General features: G+C 37.7%; 2 protein-coding genes across 2 annotated transcripts; one reads left to right on the plus strand and one right to left on the minus strand.

The window, feature by feature from the left end:
- Positions 1–7799: 7799 nt before the first annotated feature.
- Positions 7800–8765, plus strand: LOC103122852 (olfactory receptor 52A1-like). Its single transcript, XM_007533472.1, has one exon. The coding sequence runs from the start codon at positions 7800–7802 to the stop codon at positions 8763–8765; it is 966 nt and encodes a 321-aa protein (XP_007533534.1).
- A 6435-nt stretch (positions 8766–15200) lies between these two features.
- LOC103122795 (olfactory receptor 52B2-like) lies at positions 15201–16145 on the minus strand. The gene has a single exon (XM_007533415.1). The coding sequence runs from the start codon at positions 16143–16145 to the stop codon at positions 15201–15203; it is 945 nt and encodes a 314-aa protein (XP_007533477.1).
- Positions 16146–17736: the final 1591 nt, after the last annotated feature.

Raw genomic sequence — 17736 nt, forward strand, 5'->3', positions numbered from 1 at the left:
CAGTGACCGGGTAAATGTCTATAATGCAGAGATTTGTTTTGTTTTTCCTAAAAATGAAAAGAGTTTGGGCTCTGTGCTTTAATTCTCAGAGCTTAACATCACCATGCTGGCTCTTAAAGGAATTTATTTCTTACCCAATAGTTAAATTGACATAGAAAATTTTGAAATTAAAACTGATCTTGCATTCTGTTTTGTAAATTTATTTTATATTTTGGGTGTGAATTATTTACAGAATGTTTGTTTATTTTATTTACATATATTACTGTATTATTTATATATAATAATATATATTTGTAATATATGTTTTAATATTATATTATTTATTTATTGTCTTAGAGGTAAAATATATACTCCCCCAAATATATGCCAACATACTACACCCACCACCAAAGTGATACTTCCCTTCCTCCACTGTGAGTTATAATGCTCCCAACCCTGACCTTTAATTTTTCTTTTTTCCCATAGTTCATTAACCTTCCAGATTAATCTTAGCTTTTAACTTATTGTTTTTTAATTGAAAGTTGATTTTACTCCATTATAAGGTACTTTCTTTTTCCCAAATATTCTGTGTTGAAATAACCTGAGTTTTATTTATTATTATTATTATTATTATTTAATAATGGTAGACAAGACCATAGGATTAAATGGATACAATTCCACACAATTAACACCACCAGAGTTCTGCATCCCCTCCCCTCCACTGGGAACTTTCCTATTCTTTATACTTCTGGGAGTATGGGCCTAGGTTCATTATGGGGATGCAGAAGGTAGAACGTCTGGCCTCTGTTATTGCTTTTCTGCTGAACATGGACATTGGCAGGTTGATCCCTACCCCCAGTCTGTCTCTATCTTTCCCTAGTGGGACAGAGCTCTGGAGAGGACACATTGGTGAGGTCATCTGCCCAGGGAATTCATGTTGGTGTCATGGTAGCATCCACAGCTTGGTGACTGAAAAGCACTAATATATAGAGTAGAACAAATTGTTTACTAATCAGGAACCTAAAGGCAAGAATATAACACATGAGTTTTGGGGTCTCCATTTTAAGTAGGTCTGTTTACTTAGTTACATATCCCCCTCCCCATTTTTTTAATCATTGCTGGGGCTCCCCTACTCTGACTGATTTTTTTTTTTTTAGATAGAAAAAAGGAGGTGTGTAAAGAGAGTGAAAAGGAAAAACCTCACAGCACAGGCTAGACTCAAGCCTGGGTCAAATGAATGGCTCCCAGGTGAGCTATCTTTCAGGTAATGTATTTCACCTGTTGACACTGGATTTTCTATCTTCTTCAATTAAAATAAGATTAACATTTTCAGTGATTTCGTGCTGATAATGTGCACTGTCTTATTTTTAGATAATTAAATATTTGATAATGTTTTAATTACCATCCAGTAGACAATTTGAAGTCTTCTTTGGAAAAATAGTTTTTCAGACTTTTTTGTTCATTTTAATTGAATTCTTAGGTTGTTTTTTTTTTTTTTTTGCTCTTGAGAGACATGCATTTTTAAAAATGTATTTTATATCTCTTTCTATTTCTTTCTTTTCTATCAGAATTATCACAGGGGCTCAGTTACTGTATAGAAATCCACGTGTGCAACCATTTCTTTCCTTTTTTTTTTTTTAATTTGATAGGACAGGGAAGTTGAGAGAGGCGGGGGAGATAGAGAAGAAAAGAGAATGCTAGAATCTGCAGACCTGCCTCAGCTCCTGTGAACTGTGCGTCCTGCAGGTGGGGAGCTGGGCTCCTACCTGAGTCCTTGTGCATGGTAGCATGTTCACTTAACCAAGTGCACGAACCACTCATCCCCCCTCCCCAAAATAAATTTTATAATTTTACTGTATGAGATATACAGTACATAAGCTTTTTAGTTTAATGAAAAACTGTTTTTGTTCTTCTTCCTTTTTTTTGGTGTAAATTACAAGAAGACAAAAATCATTGCTCATAGATGACTATGTCAAGGCAGTTTCCCCTGTATTTTATTTTATGTATTTTATGGTTTAATGTATTTTATTAAATCTTTATATTTATGTGAAATATAAGATAATTTTCAAATCAATCATTTTGCATATGGACTTCAAGAATCTCCAATACCAGTTATAAAGAGACTAGAGTATCCTTTTTTTAATTATTTTTTTTCCTTCTGGGTTATCGCTGGGGCTCAGTGCCAGCACTACAAATCCATAGCTCATGGTGACCTTTTTTTCCTTTTTAAAATTCTGTTTTATTGGGTAGGGCAGAGAGAAATTGAGACGGAAGTGGAAGGGAGATAGAGAGAGAAAGATTGACACTTGCAGGCCTGCTTTACCAATTTTGAAGATATTTAAAATATTCCCTGATACAGGTGAGGAGCTGAGTTTTGAACACAGTTCCTTGTAAGGGTCCTTGTGCTTAGTGCTTACTACTAGGTGAGCATAACCAGATACACCACTGCTCAGTCCCCAAGACTATCCTTCTCTCTCTCTCCCTACACACACACACACACACACACACACACACACACACACACACACACACACAATCTTTACAAAAGTTAATTGACTGAGGGTGGGGGAGTTAGCATAACAGTTATGTTGCTGGATTCTCAGGCAGAGACAGGACACACTGAGGCTTTACTGTAGGAAGCCATGTTTATTATGCCAGCAGACCCAGAAAAACTTCTGACCATATAAGACAGGGCCTTGAGCACCAAGAGAACCAAGATCTCTTTACTAGAATTCAGTGGTTCTAAAGTTTGTTTTTTTTTAGTATTTTGCTTGTTTATTTATTTAGACTCAGAGAGAAATTTAGTTGTAAAGATAGAGAAAGAGAGAGAAAAAGAGAAAAATATAGATAGATAGATAGATGATAGATAGACAGATAGATAGATAGATAATAGATAAATAGAGAAAGAGACATAGCTGCTTCATTGCTTGAAAAGCTTCCCCCTCAAGGTGGGAACTGGGAGCTTGAGCCCGAATCCCTGATATAATACGTGGGCTCAGCCAGGTGCATCACCACACACCTGATACTACAGCCTTTTTTAAAAAAAAAAGAAAACAGGAAATAGTTCCACAACACATTAACCAATAAATTGCTTTCATTTTATTTACAGTTGATATTAAGTATGCCAGATGCATATTTTCCTGAAATATAGTCGTATCTTCCTTATATAACCCGAAATCGGGTTTACAGAGTCAGTGAATGAGATAATACCTGATGACTTGAGTTAGGAAATATTTTTAGGCCTAATTCAAAACCTTTCTTTTTTAACCTTATATTCATTCCCCTTTAGAGAAGTATAATTGACAAATAAAACTATAATATGTTTAATGTGTACAACATTATGATTTGATATATTTATAATCTGTGGCAGGTTTTTTTCTCATCAAATTATTGCTATTTAGCAGATTTATTTATATGTAGTCCCTTTTTTTGCCCTTGTTGTTTTTTTACTGTTGTTGTTATTGATGTTGTTCACAGGTGGTGAAGCAGGTCTGCGGATGTCTATCTTTTTCTCTTCTCCTCTGTCTTCCCCTCCTCTCTCCATTTCTCTCTGTCCTATTCAACAACAACGACAACAACAATAGCTACAACAATAAAAACAAGGGCAACAAAAAGGAAAAATAAATAGATAAACATTAAAAATAATTAAATAAATAAAACAAATAGAATACTTAAAAAAAGAATTTGTTTAAAAAATATTGAACTATTATGCAAGCTTCTTTGCAATTCATAACCTGGATATACTGAGTTAAGATACCGTTGTCCCTTTCTTATTGCCATCACTGGGGATTCACTAGTCCAGGCTGACATCTTCAGATAGAATGAGGGGAAAACATAGAAAGCATAGAACTGAAAGCTTCTCCAACATGGGGTTCCAGCCTGGGTGAGGTGCATGCCCAAACTACTGTGTACTCCCCAGGTGAGCTATCTTGCCTGCCCCAGTAAGCTATTCTCATATTTGAGTCACAGAAGTAGTTACTGAAATCTGCCATTAACATTGCTAATTAAGGGGGTGAAAAGCCATGTCAGATTGGAATAATGACAATAATGATAAATTCTCAAATTTGCCTAAGTAGAGGTATATTGGGGTGGGGGGGGGTTGACTGGCCAAGTTTGTTTCCTCAACATTTTAAAGTGTGTCATGCATAATCTCAACAAAGAATTGAGGAGAAAGTATGATGTTCAGGAATTTTAAACATTATTCAAGAAAAGTAAGATCATTCACATGTTAGGCTGAGAGAGAGAGAAAGAGAGAGAGAGAGAGGACAAGAAAGACACACAAAGAGAAGCTTCCTTACTTACGTCTCAATGGGCATGCTCACCTAACAGAAAGAAAAAGAAAAAAAGCCCCTCGGAAATTTTACTCACATAGTGACCTAGGCAGAGAGAGAGAGAGAGAGAGAGAGAGAGAGAGAGAGAGAGAGGGGAAGCTTTCCTATTCTTTATCCCTCTGGGAGTATGGACCCAAGGTCATTGTGGGATGCAGAAGGTGAAAGGTCTGACTTCTATAGTTGTACCTATGGTTTTGTTAATGTCTCCTTTTTTAAATAAATAAAAAACCACAGAAAGAAAGAAAGAAAGAAAGAAAGAAAGAAAGAAAGAAAGAAAGAAAGAAAGAAAGAAAGAAAAAGAAAGGCAAGAAAGAGAGCAAAAGAAGCCCCTTAGAGCTCTTATTTACATACTCACTTAGGCAGAGAGAGCAAGAAATGCCCACAGGTTTAGCATGTAACACCCAAGCCCAGCCTTCACCTTTCTAAGCCACACCTGTCACCACTCCCATTTCCTGGGTGGTAGTTTCTTTACCCCAGGCACTTACTTCTTGTGCCTCAACAGAGAAAAAAATCAGCATTATCTTTCCTGACAATAAGGGGATAAAATATGTTTATCATTTGCATTTGCTTGCTTTTAAAACCACAAAGTTTTATATGGTTTTAACCCATTTATTTTATTAATAGTAGTAGTAACAATAGTATTAGTGGTTGTTGTAGCTATAAATTTCAACTTTGGAAGCATTATATTTGTAAATAGAAAGATCTTTTGTCTTTTTATTTATGCCCAAATCTACCCAAATTACTGTAGGACAGGAAGTTTAATAATTACTGTTTTTCCATCTCTCCAGTTTATAATTGATTTATTTCTAGATTTTTTTTTCATTCCTCTTGTAATGCTCTCAGATTCACCATGTTCTGAAAGAACTTTCAGACTTCCTGGTTCTTATACCTTCTCAAGTCAGTGGGTGATTCACCTTTGGGCTTCCCTGAAGGGTGCATATTTCTTCTAAAACAGAACCTGCTTTCAACAGTTTCATAATCTCTCTAGGGTCAGGTCTGAAAATTGCCCTGTGATCTCAGCTCAGCAAGAGACTAAAGTCAGATTGTTAACAGATCTTCTGTTATTTATTCTTGCATAAATATGAAGCCTAGCAGGGAAGAGCAGTCTCTGAGCATTCTAATTAGTTGTCTGTTTCATAGGTGAGTTTCTTCCCCATAAAGTGGAACCTGTATGTTGCTCAGTCTTTCTATTCATAGCACATTGAAAGAGAATGTGTAACAGTAGTGAATTGCTTTGGACCCATATTGCTCTGGACTCAACTTTATGTAAAAAATAGATGAAAAACTGACTAGATTCATGCTATTTAAAGGTAACATGAAGGCAGTCTAGAAGCATTTTCTTAATTCCAAATGAAAAAATAATTAACTGATACAGTCTTGTGGTGAGATAAATTCAGTGCAGGATTTTGTTTCAATACAGACGTACAAAATAGTTCTTAACATTTTTCATTATTCTAAAAATGAAGAGGTAATTAATCTTTGGTTTGGAAATCTCTTTGTGTGTGTGTGTGTGTGTGTGTGTGTGTATTTTTGCAATTTGTTTAGGAGAGTTACAGTTGCTAATTGTAGAAAAAAGTTCAAAGACAAGAGAATCCTGTTGCCTTTAACAGCATTGACAACTGATTTCACAGCCACAACAGCACAATTCTTACCTTAGCTTTTCTGTGTCTGGAACTTTAAAACCTTGCATCTTTGTTTCTTGTTTATTACACTTTACACGTATCCTATTTATAATATCTTTTGGTACCTGCTAACAGACAAACAGCTTCATGGTTCTGCAGAAGGTGTTTATGCCTGAGGATCTGAAGGTTCACATTAAACCCTGGCTACTACAGTAACCAGCGCTGATCAGCACTTGGGAAACACAAAACAAACAAACAAAATTAACTTTGCTATCCCTTGCTTCTCTCATTTAGAAATCAGAAATGAACATTTTTCTCTTCTGATTATGAAAAAAAAGATAAATTGAATAAAATATATCTTTCTTGTTGTAGAAATCACTTAGACTACACTCTTAGAAAACTGTTTTCCAATTCATATTTTTCCATCTATCTGCTAAGACATTAACAGAAAATATAATGATTTCTCAGATAAAGTAGTTAAATCAATTCGATTAAATTAAATTAATGGCACAATACAATAAATATATCAGAGATGAATGTCACTGGCAATTGGTAACAGTAAAATGATAGAAAATATGCTAGGTGGTCAGGAAGTGGTATACTTGGCTGAGCATTCACATTAGAGTGCTCAAAGATCTGGGTTCGAGCACCTGGTCTCCACCTGCAGGGGGGAAGCTTCAGGAGTGGTGAAGCAGTGCTGAAGATCTCTCTCTTTCTTTCTTTCTTTCTTTTTTTCTTTCTTTCTTTCTTTCTTTCTTTCTTTCTTTCTTTCTTTCTTCCTATATTGATCTAGCATCTATCTATCATCTATCTACCAATCATCTTATCTATATATCTATCTCTACTTACCATCTATCTATCTCTACCTATCTACCACCTATCTATCTATCTATCTATCTGTCTGTCTGTCTGTCTGTCTATCTACCTACCTATATATTGATATATCATCTTCCCCTCTCTCAATTCCCCCAAAATAAATAAGTAAATAATAAGTAAATTTAAAAACAAAACCAGTTATTTTGGGTTCTGTTATAAGTGGTAAGTTGGTTCAGAGCCAAACCTGTCCTTTGGCATCTGAAACACAGTACTATCACTCAAATACATAATCTGGTGAGGTTATCCAATGGAAAACTTAGAAAACTTACTATCCTATCCTAATGTACCTGGTCTGTTTTGCAATTGACTTTCTAACGTCTTGAATATGCTTCCTCTAAGAACTGGACGTACTTATATCATCTTTAGCCAACCTTCAGCTTACACATCTACTTTTGAGAATTGCTGGTTCAGAATTATCTAAGTGTGTCTAAAATGCTCCATCACTGCTAATAAAAGAAAATCTCTTCTACTTCACTCCCAAGAACATGATGGTTTTGTTGCAAGAACAGATTTCCTCATTCCTTCATCTAACAAGCCATGACTTAGCTATGTGGAAGGTGTTTTAAAACAGAGAAAACGGAGAGATTGGTAAAGTCTTCTGCTATCTAGAAATTCCAAGCCTTGAACAAATTGGCTATAGCTTATTGATGGAGGAGTTCTACTATGTCATTGAAGAATTTTACCAATCTGAAAGATTTCTAGAGCTTTCAAGATCAATGTGTTTACATCATAATTTTCACCTCTACAATTTCTACATGATGATAACTCCTCATACACATCTTATCTCCCTCATCCACAAACCCTCTGTTTCTTCTCATTACTTACTGTTGCCATTTTGAAACTGACTCATTGATTACTAGGGATTCAAAGACACATAATCACATTCCTTTTGTCATTTTCCATATTCTAAAATTTCATTCTTTTTTTCCATCTATACTTTTTTTTTGAAAGAGTGATCAGAATCTCCTTTGAGGAAAGGCTTTAGCAGCCAATGGGATCCTCTAATATGACATATCTGAACCCAAGGACAGTAACCCTGATTGGGATTCCTGGACTTGAGCACATACAGTTTTGGATTGGGTTTCCCTTCTTTGTTGTCTGTATGGTGGCCTTACTGGGAAACATCTTCTTGATAATCATCATCCCTACAGAACGCAGCCTGCACCAGCCCATGTACATCTTCCTGGCTGTCCTGGCAGTCACAGACCTTGGTCTCTGTTTAGCGATTGCTCCTAAGATGTTGGCCATTTTCTGGTTTGGGTCCTATTCCATGGCCTTTGATGCTTGCTTGGCCCAGCTCTTCTTCATCCATGCACTGCAGGGCATGGAATCAGGCATTTTGTTGGCCATGGCCTTTGACCGTTATGTCGCTATCTGTGATCCTCTGAGGCACACCTCCATCCTTACGCCATTCTTTCTAGTTCGGTTAGTACTAATGGTGGCAATCCGTGCAATAGTGCTTGTTGGGATTCTACCCATTCTGCTCAAACGCCTGCATTTTTTCCGCTCTGTGGTTATCGTTCATTCATACTGTGAGCACATGGCGGTGGTGAAACTTGCTGCTGAAGATGTGCGTGTTAATAAGTCCTTTGGACTCTTTGTGGCTTTTGCTATCCTAGGTTTTGACATGATCTTCGTCTTCATCTCCTACATTCTGATTTTTCGGGCTGTCTTTCGACTTTCCCAGAAGGAGGCACGGCTCAAAGCATTTAACACTTGTACTGCTCACATTGTTGTCTTCCTGGAGTTTTATATCCTTGCCTTTTTTTCTTTCTTCAGTCACCGCTTTGGTCATGTATCCCCCTATACCCACATACTCTTATCTACCATCTATCTGCTTGTGCCCCCTGCCCTCAACCCTATTGTGTATGGTGTAAAAACCAAGGAGATTCGTCTACGCATTGCTCAGATCTGTATTCTGAAGCCTGACATTCATACAGCAGTGCGCCAAAGCTAAAATGACATAGAAAGAAAAAATTAAGTGATTTAGGGTGGGCGTTCCTGGTGCTGTGTCTAGCTTGGTGAGACTTTTTGACATTTGAATTATTTCCATAAATCATGTATAATTCCTTTAGTAAGAGCAACCAGGAGTTGAGATAAGCCTGATGAAAAGTACATATATATGCATACATGTATATATTATATATTACATTGTATTGTATGTTATACCACAAACTATTAAAATCTCTCTTTTTTCATGCTGAATTTTTATATATTTCCATTTTTCCTGATTTCAACATAATTTCAAGATTTTAAAAGCTCTACTGTCATAAGAATTTACAGTGATGTAGAAAAATACAAAGAGGACCTCTTAGGACACTTCACTGATAATTAAGTCATCTGTCTCACCTCTGCTTATCTAGATCATTATGAAGTATGAAATTCTAGGTTAATATCATAGTTATCTGACACTTTTTTCTAACTATACAAATACAATCATTTTATTTTTCATCACCAGGCTTCACAACCTCAGACTGACTTTTTCATATAGACAGAGAGATAAGAAATGGTGAAAAGACCACCTCATTGAAGCTTCCTCCAGTGTGTTGGGGGTCAGAAAGCACTATCCAGGTGAACTATTTTGCCAATCCTTAATATAATCTTTTTTATTAGCCAAGTAAACACTTGATATGTTGAGATTTGTCACTGATTAACATTTCCAGTAATGACCTTAAAAGGAATTCAATGTATTTATTTTTATTTTGTTGTTGTCGTTCTATTTATTGCCTCCAGGGTTATCATCGGGACTTGGTTCCTGCACTACAAATCCACTATGGCTATTTTTCCCCCTTTTGTGTTTATTTAACAGGACAGAGGGAAATTAGAGGGGGGGATTAGCGAGAGAAAGAGAGACACGCTGACATGCTATAGCACTCAGGAAGCATCCCTACAGAAGGTGGGAGGGGGCTTGAACCTGGGTGCTTGTGCATGGTAGTATGTGTGCTTAACCAGGTGCACTGCTACCAGCCCTCTCATTTTCTATGTACTGTTGTTGTTGACGATGGAGTAGCAGTTCCCCCTAGAAAGCCAGTATTATATTTGAGAGTCAACTTTTTCAGTTGAGCCAATTCTCTCATGAGAGGCATTATAAACATTCCTTTTTTCTTCCTTCTTCTATTCCTCCCTCCCTCCCTTCCTTCTTTCCTTCCTTCCTTCCTTCCTTCCTTCCTTCCTTCCTACCTTTCTTCTTTTCTTTACCAGAGCACAGATCAGCTCTGGTTTAAGGTGGTATGGGGAACTGAACCTGGGACCTTTGAGCCTCAGGAACAAGAGTCTCTTTGCATAACCATTATGTTATCTACCCCTACCTCACCCATTCCTTTTATTTTTTTATAGCTGAAAGAGACTTGCAAGCTAATGAAGAAAATGTAAAGACTGAAGTTTCGTACATTATCGTTTGCACGACAAATTTTCAGCCACAGGCCTTCTACTTCATGACTCGACATGAAACCATTCCCCACTTCTTCTAACAGAAAATGCTATTGTTTCTATAACTTGGTTGCCATTATAAATTTAAAATTCAGAATTCCTGACTTTGGTCCTATTGGCAGACAAGAGCCCCTGTCAACCTCACTCATGGTCTAGTATAGTACTCTGAGCTGTAACTCACCGGGGCCCAAGTGCTCTCAAATAGCTTGGAGTGATGTTTGGTTCTGCACTGGTCTGTCAGCTGGAACACTGCTATAATAGTATCTTTTCTTTCTGCTGGTAAATACAATGATTTCTTCAGTTACTTAGATTGTGAAATGAAGTCAGTTCCTAGGCAGACATTTTTGTGGTAAAAGGATTTCCATTTTGTTTGTAGATATGATTTTTTAAAATTGTCTTTGTTATCTTTATTTATTTATTGAATAGAGACAGACAGAAATTGAGAGGATGAGGGAGATAGAGAAGGAGAGAGACATAGAGACACTGCTTCACCACTCACAAAGCTTTCCCCCTACAGGTGGGGATCAGGGCCTCGAACCCGGGTGCTTGTGCATTGTAATATGTGCACTCAACCAGGTGCGCCACCACCGGGACCCTGTAGATATGATTCTTATCTTCACCAGGAATAATAAGTCAATTTATCATTCTAGACTAGAGTAACTTTTGCTCTTTTTATTTATTTTTTATTTTTTGCCTCCAGGGTTATTGCTGGGGCTCAGTGTCTGCACTGAAAATCCACTGCTCCTGGACGCTGTTTTTCCTAATTTTTTATTGCCCTTATTACTTTTATTATTGTTGTAATAACTGTTGGATAGGACAGAGAGAAATGGAGAAAGGAGGGGGGAAGACAGAGAGGGTGAGAGAAAGATAGACACCTGCAGACCTACTTCACAACTTGTGAAGTGATCCCCCTGCATATGGGGAGCTGGGGACTTACACTGGAATCCTTATGTGGGTCACACTTGCACCATATGCACTTAACCCTCTGTGCTACCGCCCAACCCCTTACAGTAACTTTTGTAAAAATATCATGCTATATCTTTTTGTGGGACTAGAGTTCTCTCCAAGCATTTTTTTCTGTCAATCTTGAGGTCTTACACATACATGATTTCACCACTCTAGGGCCTACTTTATTTTTATTTTTTTCTATCCATCTATCTATCATCTATCTATCTATCTATCTATCTATCTATCTATCTATCTATCTACCTATCTATCTATCTATCTATCTATCTATCTATCTATCTATCTATCATCTATCTATCTATCTATTCCCTTTTGTTGCTCTTGTTGTTTTATTGTTCTAGTTATTATTGTTGTTATTATTGATGTCGTCGTTGTTTGACAGGACAGAGAGAAATGGAGAGAGGAGGGGAAGACAGAGAGGGGGAGGGAAAGACAGATACCTGCAGACCTGCTTCACCACCTGTGAAGCGACTCCCCTGCAGGTGGGGAGCCAGGGGCTGTAACCAGGATCCTTAAGCTGGTCTTTGTGCTTTGTTCCACATGAGCTTAACCCACTGTGCTACCACCCGACTCCCCAGGGCCTACTTTATAATTCTTTTTATTTCAGATATATAGAAAGAGACAGGGAGAAAAAAGGTAAGGTATGTATTTGTATCTGCTTATGTAAAATAAAAGTTTTCTGTGTGGCATTGGTGCAGACAGAACTGGAGAAATCTAAACTATGAACATTATATATGGGAGGATGGGTATGATTTCCAAATCCAAGTTTCTTGGATTATGAGTTGATTTTTAATAACTTTATTTATTTTTGCCTCTAGGGTTATCACTGGGGCTTAATTCTGGCACTATGCAGCTGCTCCCAGCAGCCATATGTTTTCCGTTTTTCTTTCTTTTTTTTTTTTACATTTTATTTGATAAGACAGAGGGAAGAAATTGAGAGGGGAGGGGGAGATAGACACCTGCAGGGAGTTGGGTGGTAGTTAATTGCATGTGGCGCAAATCACAAGGACTGGCATAAGGATCCCGGTTCGAGCCCCAGCTCCCCACCTGCAGAGGAGTCGCTTCACAAGCGATGAAGCAGGTCTGCAGGTGTCTGTCTTTCTCTTCCCCTCTCTGTCTTCTCCTTCTCTCTTCATTTCTATCTGTCCTATCCAGCAATGACGACATCATGTTGAATAAAATTTTCTATAAAAAAAAAGAAAAAAAGACACCTGCAGACCTGTTTCTCCACTTGTGAAGCTACCACCCTGCAGGTGGGGATCTGGGGCTCAAACATGGATCCTTGTAGGGGTCCTTGTGCTTAGTACTATGTGCACTTAGCTGGGTTTGCCACCACCCTGCCTCCCTTTAGTATAATATTTATTTATTTATTTATTTATTTATTTATTTCCCTTTTGTTGTCCTTTTTGTTTTACTGTTGTTGTGATTATTATTGTTGTTCTTGATGTTGTAGTTGTTGGATAAGACAGAGAAATCAAGGGAGGAGGAGAAGACAGAGAGAGGGAGAGAAGGATAAACACCTGCAGACCTGCTTCACCACTTGTGAAGCAACTCCTCTGCAGGTGGGGAGCCGGGGGCTTGAACTGGGATCCTTAAGCTGGTCCTTGCACTTTGCACCATGTGCAATTAACACTTTGCACCACCACCCTTGAATATAATTTTTTTTAACCCGTTAAACATGGGTTTAGAGTCTGCTTGTCTCTAGTGCAAATTCAGTTTGTGGGCGTGTCTTCTGCCTTAAGGAAATGTCAGTGTGAGAGCAGTGACACAAAATGCAATATATATATATATGCAATATATATATTGCACAATATATCTGACTTATTAGGACAGAGCAGAAACACATGGATGTCAAAGAAATTTAAAATGTTTGCCAGCACACAGCACGAGTCATTGATTTTTCTGTGAGGACAAGCATTAGGAAGAGAAAACAAAAGTAATTTTTTCTTGGGGTGAGAGGGTATTGATGAAAAATCACTAAAAGGAAAATGCTTCTGGTGGTTGGAATTGTGTGGGGTTGTACCTCTCTTTCCTATTGTTGAGTCAATTTTTCCTTTTTCTAAATGACTAAATAAATAAATAAATAAGAATAGAGGAAACCAGAGCCTCCCTCTGGCACATGTAATACCAGGCATTGAACTCAGGACATCATGCAGTTGAAATCAACATTCTAGCCACTGTGCTACTTCTTAGACAGCAGCACAGAGTTTAAAAGTTATGAGCGTGCATGGTGAATCATGGAAACAAACATAGAAACTATAGTGGTTAGTTGAAATACAATTAGGGAGTCGGGCTATAGCGCTGCGGGTTAAGCGCAGGTGGCGCAAAGCACAAGGACCAGCATAAGGATCCCAGTTCGAACCCAGGCTCCCCACCTGCAGGGGAGTCGCTTCACAGGCGGTGAAGCAGGTCTTCAGGTGTCTATCTTTCTCTCCTCCTCTCTGTCTTCTCCTCCTCTCTCCATTTCTCTCTGTCCTATCCAACAACAACGACATCAATAACAACAACAATAAACAACAAGGGCAACAAAAGGGAATAAATAAATAAAATAAAATATTTTTTAAAAAAGAAATTCAATTAAATAATTTCATGGGTTTAAATATATGTATATACTTACAAGTCTAAATGAAAAGGACTTAAGTATTTAGGTTAGACTAGCTTGAATCTAAGTATCTATTGAAAAAAGCAAGATAGTGGGGCCAGAGGTGACACACCTGAATGAGTGCACATGTAACAATGTCCCAGTCCCCACCTGCAGGGGGAAAGCTTTGTGGTGGTGAAGCTTGCAGATGCCTCTCTGTCTCTCTCCCTCTCTGTTAGCCCTTCTCTCTTGATTTCTAGCCACTCTCTATCCAATAAATAAATAAAGATAACACACACAAAATTAAAAGAACAGATCAGAAAAATAAAAGATATCTCACATCTAAGGGGGCCTGCTTTGCCATTCTGAAGACGTAGGTTTGAGTCCAAGGCCTGCTTTCACTAGGGGGAACTTTGGTGCTGTGGTGTCTTGACCTCTCTGCGCCTCTATCTCTTTCTATCTGAAAAAGTTGACCCAGAGTGGTGAAACCCTGGTGGCAAGAACAACGACAACAACATAATTTAATCAACTAAATTAATGCAAACAAGTCTCACAATAGTGCTAAAATGAGCTTTTTGGAAACAGACATTATAGGGTTTAAGATATTCATTTGTTCATCTTGAATTTGTGAAATGCTTTGTGCCAGGAACATTGGAAGGAAAATGTTAAATTAGAGCAAAACCAGCTTCTTTACTTCCTTTAAATTTTCATCTGTAAAAGACTTTCCTTTTGTGTTCATATTTTGACATTAGTGTCGATTATCTAATGGCAAGTCTTTATTCATTAATACCCTTCAGAAAGAAGTTGATACGAACATGTATTTTTATTAAGATTATTTTTTCATTGGTTAGATTTGTGAGAATAAAATATCTGAAACGTAAATGTGGATGAAAGGAGTCCCTAAATCAGAATTCGGTATTGGACTTTTCCCCCAGAAAATACATACCTATGCTTATTTTTTCTTCATTTGAAAAAAAAAAAGCGGTGCTTCCAATTTATGTGATATGATTAGGTAAGCTATAAATTGTGTGAGGATGAGATGGTATAATGGTTATGCAAAAAAAGACGCTCAAGCCTGAGGCTCTGAGGTCCCAAATTCAATCGCTACACAACCATAAGCCAGAGTTGAGTTGAGAAGTCCTGGGTAAAATAAATAAAAATAAAGTAAGATAAGTAATAAAATGGCCTCCAGTTTAATTTCTTGCATTACGGCTGTGGGAAGGTTCTGGTTGTATCGACTTCAAAACAACTATATTGATGAAAAATACACATTACAGTTATGTTCTCTCACTAAGTTTTTTTTTTTCTTATCATGATAATTTTCTTTCCCTGAAAGCATCGGAGAGAAGGTCTACCTCCAACCTAACATAAATTCCAACGCCATGCGCTCAGGTGTGTTCACTTCAGTTAACAACTTCAGTCTCTGCGACAGTGGAGAATCTTTACCACCCACTCTCGCATCTGCTTGGTTCGAGCTGCATAAATCAAGGGGTTGGCCATGGGAGGTATCAGGAAGTAGAGATTGTCAACGATGATCTGTAGATGCGGAGCCATCTGGTAACCTAGAACCTGGGCCAGGACAGAGAAGACAACGGGAGAATAAAAGAGAGCAATAACACACAGATGAGAACTACATGTGCTGAGAGCTTTGCTCCGTGCTTCCCAAGAGGGAATCCCAAAGACAGCACGGAGAATCAATCCATATGAGAGTATGATAAAGAAAAGGTCAAATCCCACAGATGTTACAATAACCATGAGGCCATAGACAATGTGATCTGAGATGTCGCTGCAAGCTATCTTCACTACAGCCATGTAGGCACAATAGGAGTACGGAATGATGTGGGTTCGGAAGCTTTCCAGTCTTTTTGTCAGGATAGGTGCTGGGGTAAGTACTGCCACTGCCCTTGCCAGGACAGCCAGTGCCATCTTCACAAGCATGTTGTTATCCAGGATGGTTGTGTATCTCAGAGGGTACCAGATAGCTATGAATCTGTCAAAAGCCATGGCAAGGAGGATCCCAGATTCCATTACATAAAAGGAAGGGATGAAAAACATCTGTGTGAGGCAGGCATTGAAGCTTATTTCTTTGGCATTCGCCCAGAAGATACCCAACATGCGGGGCACAGTAACACCGACCAGGGACAGGTCTACCACGGATAACATGGCCAAGAGGAGAAACATAGGTTCATGAAGACTGTTCTCTATTCGAATGATGTATAAGACTGTGACATTGCCAATGACTGTAATGACAAACACCAAGAGAAAAGGCAGAGAAAACCAGCCATGGGAAGATTCCAGCCCAGGAATTCCAGCCAGGACAAATATCAAAGGCTGAGGAATAGAGTTGTTGCAAGAGGACATCATTAACCTGAACTCCTGAAGATATGGTTCCTAAGGAGAAGAAGAAGGAAGGAAGGAAGGAAGGAAGGAAGGAAGGAAGGAAGGAAGGAAGGAAGGAAGGAAGGGAGAAAGGAAGGGAAGGAGGAAGGAAGGAAAGAAAGAAATTAGAGAGAAAGAAAAGAAGAAAGAATGAAAAGGAAAAGAAGGAAGAGAGAGAAAGGAAGGAAGAAAAAGACAGAAAGGAAGGAAGGATGGAAGAAAGTTAGAGAAAGAAAGGAGAAAGGAAGGAAGAAAGAGAATGAAAGAAAATGAAAAGTTAAAATTGTTGATGAATTGGCACATAAAATGCATTATTATAATATAAAATAGTAGGTTATAGGACAATACAGTAGCTTATGGTGATAATCATGATTATATTATGTAAACTAAAGTCAAATTAATAGTTCAGCCATTTGTGACGAGGAGGGAGATATTAGGCTTTCTCTATAAGACGGAGGATTAGTATGAGGGACTTAAATCCTCAGTAAAGACAAACACACTTCATTGAAGTTTAGATTTTTTTCCTTTGACTCTGAATCTGTTTGATACTCGATCTGTGCAATTCCATAGAATTGTTTTCTTGTTAACAGGACCTGGAGGAGAACAATATGTTTAATGTTACATGCGGGGTGAGGTTGGTATAAACAAGTCAGAAAACATGGTTTTCACTCAGAAGAAGGTTGAATTTTGTCATCTAAGGACCCTCAGTTCCTGATGGCCTTACATGATTTGGGCATTCTCTTGGGACACTTGTTGATTTCATCAAAGAACCTAGGAAATTAACTGATTTCACATATGAAAAGCATTTTGATACTCTAGAGAAATAACATATTTTGGATGAGAAAAGTAAAATCCAAAATTGACTCAATAAAGAAAACTTTAGTGACAATATTTTAATAATAAGAAAGTATGATTGGGAAGTGACAAGACTAAATTAATGGTTTTTTGTATGTACTTTTGTATGAGGAGCATAGTTGAAAGGTTAACAGTAATATATTTCTACGGAAGTAAGACTGCCATACTTTTAAATATGTCAAACTTTATAACTATTTGTAATGAAATACATCTTGATAAATACACACACAGATTGTTAGCTAAAAGGCATTGGTTAAATATACTCATTCTGCATCTTAATTATTAATTTTTTGCTGTCTCAGAGGTATGGTTTCTAACTGCCCCAAAATATATTGACACACCTCGCCCACCACCAAAGTGCCATTTCTATCTTAGTTGCTGATGACCTTAGACTTTCAACCTTCCTTCCTTCCTTCCTTCCTCCCTCCCTCCCTTCCTTCCTTTCTTCCTTTTTTTCTTCCTTTCTCTCTTTTCTTTCTTTCTTTCTTTCTTTCTTTCTTTCTTTCTTTCTTTCTTTCTTTCTTTCTTTGTTTTTGCATTTTTATTTATTTATTTTGGGTAGAGAGGGAGATAAGTTGAGAAGGGAGAGGGAAACTAAGAAGGGGGGAGAAAAAGAGACACCTGCAGCACTGTTTCGCTGCTTGTGAAGCTTCCCTTATTCAAATCTAAGTATCTAATTTACATCAACTGTATTTTGTGTCTGGTTCACCCTAGCTGA

Source organism: Erinaceus europaeus, chromosome 17 (assembly GCF_950295315.1).
Source record: "Erinaceus europaeus chromosome 17, mEriEur2.1, whole genome shotgun sequence".
NCBI classification, from domain to species: Eukaryota; Metazoa; Chordata; class Mammalia; order Eulipotyphla; family Erinaceidae; genus Erinaceus; species Erinaceus europaeus.

Excerpts from the sequence above, each read along its gene's own strand:
- LOC103122795 (XM_007533415.1), bottom strand. The coding sequence starts at position 16,145 with ATGTCCTCTTGCAACAACTCTATTCCTCAGCCTTTGATATTTGTCCTG.
- LOC103122852 (XM_007533472.1), top strand. The coding sequence starts at position 7,800 with ATGGGATCCTCTAATATGACATATCTGAACCCAAGGACAGTAACCCTG.